Raw genomic sequence first — 13,861 nt, 5'->3', positions numbered from 1 at the left:
TCAAAGTCGACGACGGAACCGCGACGGTGGATATTTCTAACTTTGGCCGAAATTCCTCCTGTCGCTCGACAGTATAGCCCAGGAGCAAGCGGACACTCTTTTGCGTACACGGACAATGTGCATGTGGAAGCAACGTGGCTAAAGGATCGTTTCTACCATGGCGTCCCTGGGCTCGTTCGGAATTTCCATTGTTAAACGCATTCTGAAAATATGACAAGGGTACTGTCGCAAGAGAAACTATCTATCTCGATTAATTCAACAAAATTTTCCATTCACATTACGTCACGAATATATCAGACAAATCTTTGTTTCGAACAGTGTCAATAAAATATCTATTTCGTATTAGTGGAGTTTGCTACCATTTTGCGTTTGATATCTTAACAATATTTTTTTCATTGAATCATTGAGAGCAATTTAAGCGTTGAAGTTAGATATTTGTGTAGTTGGCAACTGTTGAAATAGATATTTGTTTAAACCGAATGATTTTTATTCCCTCGGTACTAAATTGAACAAGGAAACAGACTGATCGTTGATATTAACTTACCTCCACCAGTCCATATTGGATTTAGGCTGTGGAAATGAAATTCTCACTGTACTTTGACCAGCTGGTAGCTCCGTGTCGATGTCCCTAGGACACCTGACGAACGGATGAGGCATACCTGCGAGTAGGAAAAACTTGGGTCAATTGAAAAAAAAATGTGAAAGAAGCAGAATTAAGCGTGTGAGATTGATACGTGGACGGTTCGAGAGGGATGAAAAAGTGAGGGTATAGTGTGCTTTGGATATAGGTAGAGAAATGTGTAAGTGTATATAAGCTGGTTAAAGCGGAGCGTGAATATATGGCCTCGTTAGAGAGGGCCTTGCAGCAGAACTTTCTATTATTAAAAGCAGTTTAAAGCGTCTGCCTGGCTAATTGAGCGCGCTGCTGGATTTTGGCCCTAAGTAATCGTCACCGATACTTCTTACTGATTGCTTATACGGGACACCTGCGTCAAAGCCTGCTCCCCTCCCTCTCTTTTTCCGCAGTGAAACTGAGGTTTCCTCGACTCGAGCAGCTATGATTAATAAGCGTTGCATAAATATTGTCCTGTTCGTTAATTCTATTTACATTGCATTAATGAGGACCGAGCAGCGTGTCAACTATATAAATATCCAAGTTACGAAAGTGTCATTATGCACAGCATGTATATCAAGATGCGGTGGAGAACACACACGTATACGATTCTTACCCAAGTGATAGGGATGATCAATCACGCCAAAGTTCCTTACGCAAATCGGTTCTTCGGCGCTCCACCGTCCACCGGAAGTACAGTGTCTCGTGTGTGGTCCTTCCAAGAGGAATTCTGGCCGGCAACGAATGTAGCATCTGGCACCTTGAGGATAATCCAGCGAGCCCGAGGGGTGCCCAGGACACCTAATCTGTTTACGGATGAAAAATTCAACTGGAGCCTCGCATTACGGTGGAAAGCGTGAAACGCGCGAAATTCGCGAGAAGTGGCTCTGCAATTAAGGATAAAATCGTAATAGTCGTTAAAAATTCCACTCGCGAATCTCCGGTTTTTCAGGGGAAACATCGAGAAAGCTGATCATTAATTTGGAAATTACGAAAAGGAACTTTTAAAGAGGAAAGTTCTTGTTTCTTTTTCTGCTCTTTTTTCGTCAAAGCAGTGTGCAGAGAGAATTTACATGAGAATTTATTGGAAAAGTTGGCCAAGTTCTGTGTGACGCGTTGGATGCAAGAGTGGTTGTAAAACGTTTTTCTTTTATATCGCTGTAGCATGCTTATATATATATATATATATATATGCGAGGGTGGCGTATGCATCGAGCCTTATGTACGTGAGGGATCCAAGTGTAAAGGTGTACTTATACTACAAGTGAGATTGAACCTCGGCGTGCAGTGGCGGTTCCATCGCGCGACATCTCGACTGGCCCGAGACGCAACTCCTACCATCGGCGGCCAACGTTAAATCCTCGCTACATGCACAGTAGTAACTTCCGGCAGTGTTAACGCAGTCACCACTGCATCCCCCGTTCCGGTTCAGACACTCGTCGACGTCCTGACACTGGCTCCTGTTTCTGAAATTCACGTCGGATGTTCGCATCAGGTTTGCAACAATAGCGAAACGTCCAAAGAGAAATTCTGCGCTTTTAGTCTTCGTGTAATTACCTGTAATGGGGAGTGTAACCAGTACGACACGAACAAAAGAAGGAACCAATCGTGTTGACGCATTCCTGCTCGCATCCTCCGTTCTGTCTTTGGCATTCATCGATATCTGAAATTCCAGTATTTTCATTAACGACCTTGTGTGTCAAGGGACGGTATAAACTGTCTTTGTGATAAATATATATAACACACACATGGGTAGTTTGGTGTAGAGGACGAGGCACTTAACACACCTTTGAACATATATATAGACATACACGCAAGAAATTCTGATCTCGTTAACCATCAAGGATGTCAATTTTCTTCATAAAATTTTTTTAAACCTCCTAACTTTCTACTAGCTCTCAAAGAGTTCTTCCGCGCGCAAAAAACTCATATCTTTTAGAGTCACATGGATGAATGAATTTATACGTGTAGCTCTATGACGTCATAAGTGCAGCAGCCACGACGTAATAGTATATTTCTTTCACTTACCGATGCATCTGCCGTTCTCCAAAGCATGTCCTGGCGAACAAGTGCATTGATAAGACCCCGGTGTATTCACGCATTGGCCTCGACAAGGAGAGTTCTCAACGCATTCATCGATATCTATGTACATGAGAAATGCAAATCGATTTTAATTGGAGCACCGTGATCCGCGGGAATATTCTTCCCCGTATCTGCGATCGTCGCTCAAGATGTATCGCTTCAAATACACGAAAGGAATACTTGAATTTCTAAATAACAAAGCTTTTGTAGGATGAAGAGTAAATAATTGGTCTCACTTGTATTTTATGGATTATATCCCGATAAAGAAAATACTTTTGCTTGGAAAGAAAATACATAACGCAAAGTACTCACCTACGCACGTAGAGTTAATTGATCTATATCCTGACTTGCATCGACAATGGAAAGATCCAATGGTGTTGATGCACAAATGTTCATTGCAGTTATGATCTGTAGCACACTCGTCGATGTCTCGACACTTTCGGTGGTCGAATTCGTCAACGTGGTAGCCCTTGTTGCACGAGCAGACTGCGGAGCCCTTGTGATCCCTGCAGATTTGTTCGCAGCTACCGTTGTTCCGTTTGCATGGATCGGAAGCGAGACACTCTTGGCCATTAGGATAATAACCGTCCAGACACTCGCAGCGATACGATCCATCAGTATTGATGCAGATATGAGCGCAGCCGGCATTCTTCTCGTCGCATTCGTCAATGTCGCGACAAGTCTTATTATCACTATCCAGCCTGAAGCCAATCGGACAGGAGCAATGGAAACCAGGTTTGGTATTCACGCAAATATCGGAACAGCCACCATTTTGCTGATTACACTCGTTGTCATCCCCGCAGGTTTTATGGTCCCCTGCAAGATGCATCCCATCGGGACATTTGCAGATAAAGTTACCTTCCGTGTTCTGGCAGAAATCGGAGCAACCGCCATTATTCACGGCGCACTCATCGATGTCCTGGCAGTTCTTGCCAATCTCGTCGAGACGCGTCCCAATGGGACAGCTGCACCTCACTCCTCCGGGAACGTTGAAGCACGCATGGGAGCAACCGCCGTTATTGACTTTGCATTCGTCAACATCGATGCAACTTCGAGTGTCATTCGCCAGAACGTGGCCATCCGGACAAATGCATCTGTAGGATCCCAATGTGTTCACGCACTCGTGGGCACAGTCGTGCAAACCCGTTTGACATTCGTTCAGGTCGATACAGGTTCTCTCGTCCTCCGATAACTCGTAGCCTTCCGGACAGGAGCAGAAGTACCCACCTATCGTGTTGATGCAGGAATGCGAACAGTGACCGTTCTCCACTTTGCACTCATCGATATCGTAACACGTGGATTGGTCGGAGTGCAAATAATGACCTTTGTAACAGGTGCACACGTAGCTACCGAGAAGATTCAGGCAATTGTGGGAGCAATTGTGCTCGCTCGTTAAACACTCGTTTATATCCACGCAAATCTTTTTTTCTTCGGGTAAGAGTAGATATCCTGATGGACAATCGCAGTGGTAGGTCCCTTCCTGGTTTATGCAGATATGGGAGCAACCTGCATCCACGTCGTTCTCCAATTCCTCGCACTCGTTTATATCCTCGCAGTTACGTTGGTCCTCCGAAAGTCTATAGCCCACTGGGCAGGAGCAATGAGCTGTTAGAGTTTCGTTGTCGTAGTGGCAATGGTGGGAACAGTTACCATTCGACTCTTTACAAGCATCGATCAAGGTGCAGTTCCTACCATCAGGATCCAATACGAATCCAGGAGGACAATCGCATACGAAGGATCCTAAGTTATTTATGCAGGAATGAGAACATCCAGCATTCTCAATGTCACACTCATTTTCGTCCTGGCAATTTTGAGAATCGTCCAGGCTGAGTTTGAATCCTGATGGACAGGAGCAGCGAGCTGTTAAAGTTTCCTCGTCAAAGTGGCAGTGGTGGGAACAGTTGCCATTAGAATCTTTGCAGACGTCAATGAAGGTACAGTTCCTGCCATCAGGATCCAACTTGAAACCAGGAGGACAATCGCAAAGGAAGGAGCCGACGTTATTGACGCAATAATGGGAACATCCAGCATTCTCAAGGTCACACTCATTCTCGTCCTCGCAACTTTGAGAATCTTCCAGGCTGAGCTTAAATCCTAATGGACAGGAGCATCGAGGACCCCCGGTCTCGTCCAGGACACACTCGTGAGAGCAGTTGGAACGACTGCAAGAGTTCTCCTTCCAACACGTTCTATTATCGAGTTGCAGCAGAGATCCAGTGGGACAGTCGCACTGAAAACCGCCCACGATATTAGTGCACGTGTGAGAGCAGCCACCATTGTTAATTTTGCACTCATCGATATCATCGCAGAAAGCAGGCTCCTCGTTATTCGGCAGAAATCCTTCGTTGCAGCTGCACTTGAAACTTCCGTGCGTGTTCGTGCAGATGTGAATGCAATTATCCTGGAATTCAAGGCACTCGTCGACGTCGACACAGGTGGAATTGTCCTTTTCGTCCAATCGAAAGCCCGACGGGCATTCGCAGGCGATGCTATTCTTGTTGAAATTACAGATATGAGAACATCCACCGTTATTAACGAGACACTCGTTATCCAGCAGGCAAGTGAGCTCGTCGTAAGAGAGATACATGCCGGTAGGGCAGGAACAGGATACTCTTCCATCGTCGAAATGACAGAAATGGGAGCATCCACCGTTGTCTATGTAACACTCGTCAATTTCCACGCAACTCTTCCCATCGTCCTCCAGCAATCTCAAGTTTTCCGGACAGGCGCATTCCACGCCACCTTCGGTATTAGCGCACAAATGGGAGCAACCGCCATTATTCGTGATGCACTCGTTTACGTCCTCGCAGGTCTTATTGTCCTTGGCGATCTTATAGCCCGCCGGACATTGACACTCGAAGGATCCATTGGTGTTGATGCAAATGTGGGAGCAGAGAGTATCCTGGTTCATGGAAGAGATTCCGGCACACTCATCGATATCCTCGCAGGTTCTATTATCATTGGACAGGCTATAGCCCAAAGGACACTGCTTCTCGTGGCATGTTGAGCCATCGGAGTCCAGCTCGAATCCTTCGGGACACTCGCACTTGTAAGCACCGAAATCATCGCTGATGCAATTATGACTGCAACTGTGATTCATCGAACATCCATCCACAGGCTCGATGCACGTTCTATTATCCTGTCCTATGATCATGTGCTCTGGACAGTAGCAACTATATCCACCATCAAAATTCTCACATTCGTTAGAGCAAGCGTGTACTTGCCGCTCGCATTCGTCAATGTCCTGGCAAGTTTTATCGTCGTCCTGTAACTCGTATCCTTCGGGACAGGTGCACCGAACGTATTCGTCCGTGCTCGAACAGCCATGAGAGCATTGCACGTCACTCGACGAGCAATTATCAACCATCCGACACGTTCTTTGATCCTGTTGCAGCTTGTATCCTGAGGGACACTCGCAATAATAAGCTCCTTCCGTATTGGTGCACGTGTGTGTGCAAGCATGCTGCCCAGCGACACACTCATTCACGTCCTTGCAAGTCTTATCGTCCGTGTCCAATTCGAAACCCTCGGGACAGCCGCATCGAACCTGATCGCCATCCTCTTCGCAAGTGTGGGAGCATCCGTGCTCCTTCCTGCAAGGATCGTCGGTTTTCTCGCAGTCTCTTAAATCCAATCCCAGCTTCCAACCCGCTGGACAAGCGCAATTGTACCCTCCGACGGTATTGATGCACTCGTGAGAACATTCGTGGCTGTGTTCGGTGTCCTGGCATTCGTTTATATCTTCGCATACACGAGTCTCGGTGTCGTAATTAAATCCAGGGGGGCAAGTGCAATTGTAACCTCCGTCAAAATTAATACAACCTTCGGTGCAGCCGTGTCGCTCCTCCGAACATTCGTTTACGTCAACGCAAGTCTCGTTGTTGCTCTCGTCGATTCTGTATCCCTGTGGACAGTGGCAAACGAAATTCGAGTCGATGGTCTTGCATCGCGGATGAGGAGGACAAGGAGGGTTTCTGCATGGGTCATCTTGTTTGCAGTTGAAATTGTCGTCCTGCAACGACCATCCTGCTGGACAGGAGCAACGATATGAGCCACGTTCGTTGTGACAAATATGCGAGCATTCGTGATCCTCTTCCAAACACTCGTCGACGTCCTGACACTTCTGATTCTCGTCCTGTCGAAATCCTTCGGGACAAGCCGAGTCATCGCAGGTGACGTTATCCGCCAAGAGCTTCAATCCTTCGGGACAGACGCATTTGTAACTACCAATGGTATTTATACAATCGTGCGAACAATCGTGCTCGTCTTCCAGACACTCGTCTAAATCTTTGCAGGTAGTAGCATCCTCCAAGAGGTAATAGCCTTTGGGACAGGTGCATCTGAACGTATCGTGATCGGATTCGCAAGTATGCGAACAGTTGGCGCGAATGCATGGATTTGGCATGACGCAACGCTTCCTCGATACGTCCAAGGTCATCCCTGGAGGACACGAGCACTCGTAGGACCCATGCGAATTAACGCACTCGTGGGAGCAGTCGTGAGTTCCTTCGAGACACTCGTTGACATCTTGGCACTGGGTGAGGTTGTCCTTGAGCTCAAATCCTATGGGACAAGAACATCTGTAATCACCCTCTTCGTTGATGCACTCGTGAGAACATTCGTGTCTTCCCGTTGAGCATTCGTCCTCGTCTTCGCAATTCCTGCCATCAGCTCTCATAACGTACCCTTCCTTGCAGGTACAATTGTAACCTCCCAAGGTATTGAAGCAATCGTGCGAACAGCCATGTTTCGTATCTGAACATTCGTCTATGTCCTGACAGTTGTACGCATCAGTGTCCAACTGAAAACCATCGGGACAGGAGCACAGATAAGAACCTGCTACATTTTTGCAAGTGTGAGAACACTGATGGTTTTTCAGCGAACACTCGTCGATGTCCGAGCATGTTTTCTCATCGGTATTTAGACCAAATCCTTCCGGACACGTGCATTTGTAGGAACCTTGAAGATTCACGCATCCGTGCTCGCAGTCGTGGTCCTTGTCGCACTCATTGACATCGGTACAATTGTACTTGTCCGTATGAGAAATTTGGAAGCCGTCGGGACAGGTGCACAGAAAGCTGCCCTCCAAGTTTATACAGTGATGCGAACAAAGGCTTTGCTCGCACTCATTTATATCAGTGCAGGTTCTCTCGTCTTCCTCTAAATTATATCCACCGAAACATTGGCAAACTGCTCCTTTCTCGGTATCCAAGCAAGCGTGCGAGCAGGAGGGCTTCAAGGTGGAGCAGTATTTGACTTCTTGGTCCTCGACGCAATTAATTCTATCCTCTTTAAGGCTGAATCCGATTGGACAAGCACAACTGTACGAGCCAGGGCTATTGTGACATATGTGAGAGCAGGGCTTTGATTCCGAGCACTCGTCGATATCCGCGCAGGACACTCCATCGTCCTCGAGCTCATATCCCGAATTGCATTCACAGTAATATCCACCTGGCTCATTGATGCACCGATGCTCGCATCCGTGCGGCTCTCCTTCGTCCCCCTCGACGCATTCATTCACGTCTGAAATAAAAAGTTTCTTGCCATTTAAAAGAATCGAGCCTTGCTAATTTATTAAAAACTGACACTATCGATTTTCAATTAATCACTCGATGCCATTACCTGTACAATCGCCATTGTCATTTTTCCTGAATCCATCTTCGCACTCGCCAAATTCGGGTGATTCGGTGATACCTTCGTCATCGTAATCGTTCCCATCGTCGTCATCCTCCGCATCGTAATCTTTCTCCTGAAGAATTTTGGTCAGTTTCTTGGGTTTATCGACGCATCTGTAGGACCCTACGGTATTCTCGCACTCGGCATCCAACGGGCACACTTTTGGCGTGCTCTGGCACTCGTCGACGTCTGCAAGATAATTGATCGATCGAGATGTGTGCTAAATTGGGTTTATACAGATGTAATTGTGACGAAATGTGAGTAAGTTTCGTATCTGGCTCACCTTGGCAAGTCTTCCAATTGTCCAAAAGATAAAAACCATCGGGACAAAGACAGAATACGCTTCCTGGTGTATTGAGGCAATTGTGCGAGCAGCCAGCGTTGCTCTCCGCGCACTCGTCGATATCCTCGCAGGTGTGATTGTCCGCTGCCAATTTGTAGCCAGGGATTTCCGAGCAGCTACACTCGTAACCTCCGTGAAGATTAAGGCATGTACCCTGGCACGGACCGTGTCCATTGTTCTGAAGGCACTCGTTAACATCTGCGCAAGGTACGATTAAGTATATAATATTTCGCAACCAAGATTCGCATATGGATTATAATTCTGCGAAACGATCGCCATCTTACGCGAATCGAAGGTTTTTGTTGAATTTTATCAGGACGCCAGAGAGCAAAGTGGCATAAATCAAAGGAAATAATGCGCGGCAGCCGTGCTAATTTGCTAATTAATTGCTTTCCGATAATAACGGGTCGCGCTTCGAATTCGTGTCCCGTATCGCGTGCATAAAGTGCATGGAGCTACCCACGCGTATTACAGCTGTGACACGGAAAAATACAGAGTGATGCTATAATCGAAAAGGGTGAACGTGCTTTAATCGAAAATTAATCTGTCGTCTGCTGCGATGAACGAGCTTTCTCCTCGACGCACTACTCTTTGCGAGGGTCGCTCGAGGGCTAACCTCATTGGAAGCTCGTTCCTCCTATCAGCAATGCCACCGTGAAAACGCTGCGTTAAATGCATTGTTCGATAAGCCAGTTTGCAAAGCTTTATCATGAAATCCCTCCAGACAGGTGGAAAACTCAATATTATATTCATATTTCCAATCACATAAATATAGTGTCAACATGGAAAATCTGATAAATCTTGCAAAACGTTTCTTTAATTTTTTTTTTTGCCAGATAAAATTAAATTCACCTTACGTGCACTTTGCAATTGAAACTTTCGAGTACCAGATTTCTGTATTTATATTGCTGACATATCTGTGGCTTCTGAATGATCCTAGTAAACTATATATTCAATGGTTTTAATGCGTATAGTGGAGAAAATTGATTTTTTCGAACGTTAAGCTCACCTTTGCAGGATTTGCTGTCATTATCCAGCTGGTAGCCCGGATTGCAGTCGCAACGAAATGATCCAGGATCATTGTGACAGATATGGGCGCATCCGTCCGTGCCTTCGATACACTCGTCGATGTCTGTAATCCAGAAAAGGGAAATGGTTCGACAAGAGTTCGCATTGATCCCGAAGTAAAACCACGTTTTTCAGCTACGTTGTATTGCGACATTAAAAAGTGGCATTCCATTTCCAGCCAATCACACGACAGGCAAAGAATCAATTGGCACTTGAAAGCAATTGCGTTCATTTCGAGGAAATCGCGGAATTAGAGAGTTCGAATGAGCAACTGCAATTTTTTAAAAAGCTATACCTACTATTAAATACAGGCTGCTAATTATACTTATTGGTCTCATTTGTTGCGAAATCGCGTGCGCGCTTAACGATATTCAACCATTTTTATGATCTATCACTCATGGCTGCTCTTTATTATATATATATATATATATATGTATGAAGCAACACGTAGCTCTGTACTTGATTTGCGAAATGTGAAAGGTCGCGAAAAAAGATTTTTTTTCTGTTTCTTCTCTTAATGCCTTTTCATATTCCCTTTTACTTCCATAAGGTAAGATCTGTATTATTAATATTTCTCAATATTTTTTACATGTATATAACTACAAAAATCTTCACACTGAAGGTAACACATGCACGATTGGTGTTTGAACGTACGTCATTGTATGATCAAAACTAATATAAGTCAGTCGAAGCATCGATTATTTTTACGCTACATTAAAATCACCCGGATGAAGAGTTGGATTAAATATATCGACAAAGCAAAAGTAATAACATCGCATAAACAATTATTCAAGTCCAAATACATAAACGAATGATAATTAACTAAAATAAAGAAAGTCTGAATATTAAATCAATCATCCTTTCACGAAGATAAATAATAAATTCTTATTAATAACACACGTTACAAAAATTATTATTATAGTAAAGAGGATGAGAAGTGAATTTAATTAATTAGAACCTACGAGTCGTATAACGAAGGTAGAACACGAGGATGAGTAACAAGAGGATAATTCCGGTGATTTCGAAGGTGTTTATAGTAGGTTTGCGGTGGTGATACTTCGGGTGGAGCTTGTAAAGCGTGCGGCACGATATTAATTGTAATGCGAGAGAGATGTGTTGGAGGAGGTGGGAAGGGCATATCCCGGGCAAGCAAATTACATACTTATCTAGAAATTATAGCGCGTGGCTTTTGAAACGTTTGCGTCGAGGAGGCGACGAGGATGTGTGGGGAGGATACGTATAGGGACGTGCGATGTGCGATGCCGTCAAAGCGGGCAATAAAAGAGAAAAGGCAATGGCAGCTAAGCGTGTAATCCGCATTTACGTCTCCGACATGCAAGGCAGCCGGCGCGGTTTGATGCGGCAGCGCGCTGCTACATTCCATTAAGCCGTCCCGAGGTGGTTCCTGGTTCCTTCATACCGCAGGCGATCGCACTTGCACACGCGCGCACCGACTCGCAGCCTAGGTATAAGTGCGTGTGTGTGTATACACACACACGCACCGAGGGTGCCTCCCTCGAATGCACTTTATGCCGCTTTATCACGGCTTATGCCACGAATTAACATACAATGCTCCTGGCGCCTACGTCCACCCTACATTCCAACCTATATATACAGAGTATCACATTTCAGCCATATATTCCAGCAGGAAGCTTTCGAATCTGCGAGACGCGCACGCGTGCACCCTCTACCCCCCTCGATCGTTCGAAAGCCAACTGTTTTCATTTGCCATTACACGGGACTCTTTGCAAATTTATCATGGCCCGCGCCAACTACCCCATTTAACTTTAAACTACCATTCCGCACTCTTAGCGTTCCTTTTATTGTCTTCGTACCTACTCGACAACTGATCTATAGCTAGTGTACTATAGTTTGTCACGAGTCTTATTTATAGTCCTGGCTGTAACGTTTAATTAGAATGAATGGAACATTGTCGTGGAAGCGCGCGACGGGATCGCTCCATGCCACTTTCAACTTTCCTCCGGATGGATTAAATCTTTTGTGTGTTAAAGATTCTTCGGAGATTAGAGCTCGGAGGGGTGGGCGGAGACTTATCGCTTGGGAAACTATAGAGATTTTAGGAAAGGGTATCGTGTGCGCTGCGCGCTTCTTCCTGTACCTACCCACGCGCGGGTCACGTGACACGTGCTTCATTGCTAGAAATTAAAAGGTAAAGTGCGAGAGGAGCTTTTTTATCTCGAAGAATAAATCACCTATGCAAGAGGATCCTTCGGATCTGTAGCCATCGAAGCAGGAGCATTTCATGCCAGTCGGAGTATCCTCGCAAACTTGTTCGCACCCTCCTCGATTCTCGCTGCAGCGTTCCAGGATTATCGCTGGAAAAATCGTTGAGTCACACTGAAGCATTTTCCAGTTATAATAATATATATACGACCTTATAGCTATATATATATATAGTGTACAATATAAATCTGTGCCATTTATTTTCCGATTTATCGACCCAGCTAATTGGCAATTTATCGGCACCTTATCAGTATTACAATTCATGATGTAATAATTTACTTATCGCTTTATATTTATGTGTAGCGCTGCTACGAAATTCAGCAGGCGTATCTATTTATACGATTGCGGTACGAGAGTGTCGCGCGTATTGATGTTCTAGTAGTATAATAATACGACATGGCAGTGCTATATTTATTGGCAATCTTTTCTGTCCGTGTAATTCCCTCGTCTTTCTCTTTTACTCACGTTCTTCCTTGACGCATCTCGGTAGAGATCCCAGCCAAGAGCCGTCACTACAATAAAGTCGGTCCATCGTTGAATTCTCAAGTACATAGCCTTCCAGGCACAGGTATATGGCCGTCAAATATCGATTGTGCGGCGAAAACTCGTTCTTTCTCCTGAAATAAAACAGAAATCCCAACACAAGCTCCGTTTGAAATACTTTTTGCTCTTCGGGATTCATACCCCTTTATAAACTATAAATTTTTTTAGGGTCCATTACTAAAGAGAGGGGGACAGAGTGATACAACATATATATATATATATATATATATATATAGAAATGAAAGGAAAGGAGCGCGCGTACCTCGCATACTTGACAGGATAGGCATTCTCGATGATCGGAGCAGTCACGATGCCTTTCTTTCGAGCTTTCATGATGCAGCTCAAGTCCAGCATGGCCATTGTTGTCTCGTTTAGAGCGCCCATCGACTTTTGCAAGCTTTGCCTCTTCTTGTCCTTCGCCTTCCTACGTTTCTTCAGTTCGTTAATTCTTTTTTGCGCCTGCTGGACACGCTTCTTCGCCTCCTTCTTCCCCACTTTCCCATTCGCCGCGCTCGGCTCATCGCTCAAATAGAGGTCCGTCCGAAATTTGCGAAACTTGTTACCTGCGACAATAAAACAAACGTCCGAAACCTCCTCGATTTACCACTTTTTGCGAGGATTGGAAAAAAGAAGAAAGCAATTAGGTATATATACACGAGCAGATTACACTCGATCGATCCTTTCGAATGACTCTCGTAATTTTAAACAATAATGAGTTGTCTCGTATTTCGGTAAACCAGTCCAACGCGCCGTCTATGCCTGAGCGAGAGAGACGTGCAGACTCATCGTGCGTCGCGAGGGTATTGGTGTATGATGATTAATATTGTTTGCGCGGGAAGCTCGGACATGCATACATGACTATCACGAAAATGAATCGACTAAACAGTGTAGGTCTATAGAGGAGGTCATAATAGAAGCAACGAATACACGCGTATACTTGCTTAAACATTTATTACATTATACGAACGTACAAGGGCCTAAAATAGACGCGTGTGATAAGCCTCTTATGGCTTACGGACCGAAGTGGCTAACCACGTTTAAACATTGCTGAAAATACACGTGTGTATGTGTGTGTGTGGTATTAACCGCAAGTATTTATCCACATTGGTGTGTGGAAAGCTACTTGCGTATATCCTACTATATATAGCAAAGATCAACTTTACTCCATGTTCCCTGAAAATTATTTATACACGCTTGTGGTATCGTTTAATGTTATACTAATTTTCTTATTCCTATCAAACTCAAAACTGCCTCGTACACTCTGGGAAATTGATTCGACGACGTTTCAGCCA

The 13,861-nt window shown here is 44.9% G+C and overlaps 1 protein-coding gene across 1 annotated transcript in view; it reads right to left on the bottom strand.

The window, feature by feature from the left end:
• LOC136778250 (fibrillin-1-like) overlaps positions 1-13,861 on the bottom strand; it is a 75,698-nt gene that overhangs the window by 16,597 nt on the left and 45,240 nt on the right. The window contains exons 3-16 of the mRNA XM_066734921.1: positions 12,832-13,132; positions 12,492-12,643; positions 11,996-12,118; positions 9,724-9,846; positions 8,655-8,912; positions 8,318-8,560; positions 7,590-8,218; positions 5,121-7,466; positions 3,008-4,871; positions 2,642-2,755; positions 2,171-2,276; positions 1,890-2,079; positions 1,230-1,419; positions 545-659 (exon numbers count right to left, since the gene is read on the bottom strand). Of these exons, the coding sequence (XP_066591018.1) occupies positions 545-659; positions 1,230-1,419; positions 1,890-2,079; positions 2,171-2,276; positions 2,642-2,755; positions 3,008-4,871; positions 5,121-7,466; positions 7,590-8,218; positions 8,318-8,560; positions 8,655-8,912; positions 9,724-9,846; positions 11,996-12,118; positions 12,492-12,643; positions 12,832-13,132 (6,754 nt within the window). The remainder of the gene's footprint in view (positions 1-544; positions 660-1,229; positions 1,420-1,889; positions 2,080-2,170; positions 2,277-2,641; positions 2,756-3,007; positions 4,872-5,120; positions 7,467-7,589; positions 8,219-8,317; positions 8,561-8,654; positions 8,913-9,723; positions 9,847-11,995; positions 12,119-12,491; positions 12,644-12,831; positions 13,133-13,861) is intronic.

This window comes from Prorops nasuta, unplaced genomic scaffold, assembly GCF_024137725.1.
Source record: "Prorops nasuta isolate Cenicafe-Biocafe unplaced genomic scaffold, Cenicafe_Pnas_1.2 PNAS00014, whole genome shotgun sequence".
In the NCBI taxonomy this organism is placed as follows: domain Eukaryota; kingdom Metazoa; phylum Arthropoda; class Insecta; order Hymenoptera; family Bethylidae; genus Prorops; species Prorops nasuta.
The sequence above is the reverse complement of the archived record's forward strand: the minus strand, read 5'-3'. Positions and strand labels throughout refer to the sequence as shown.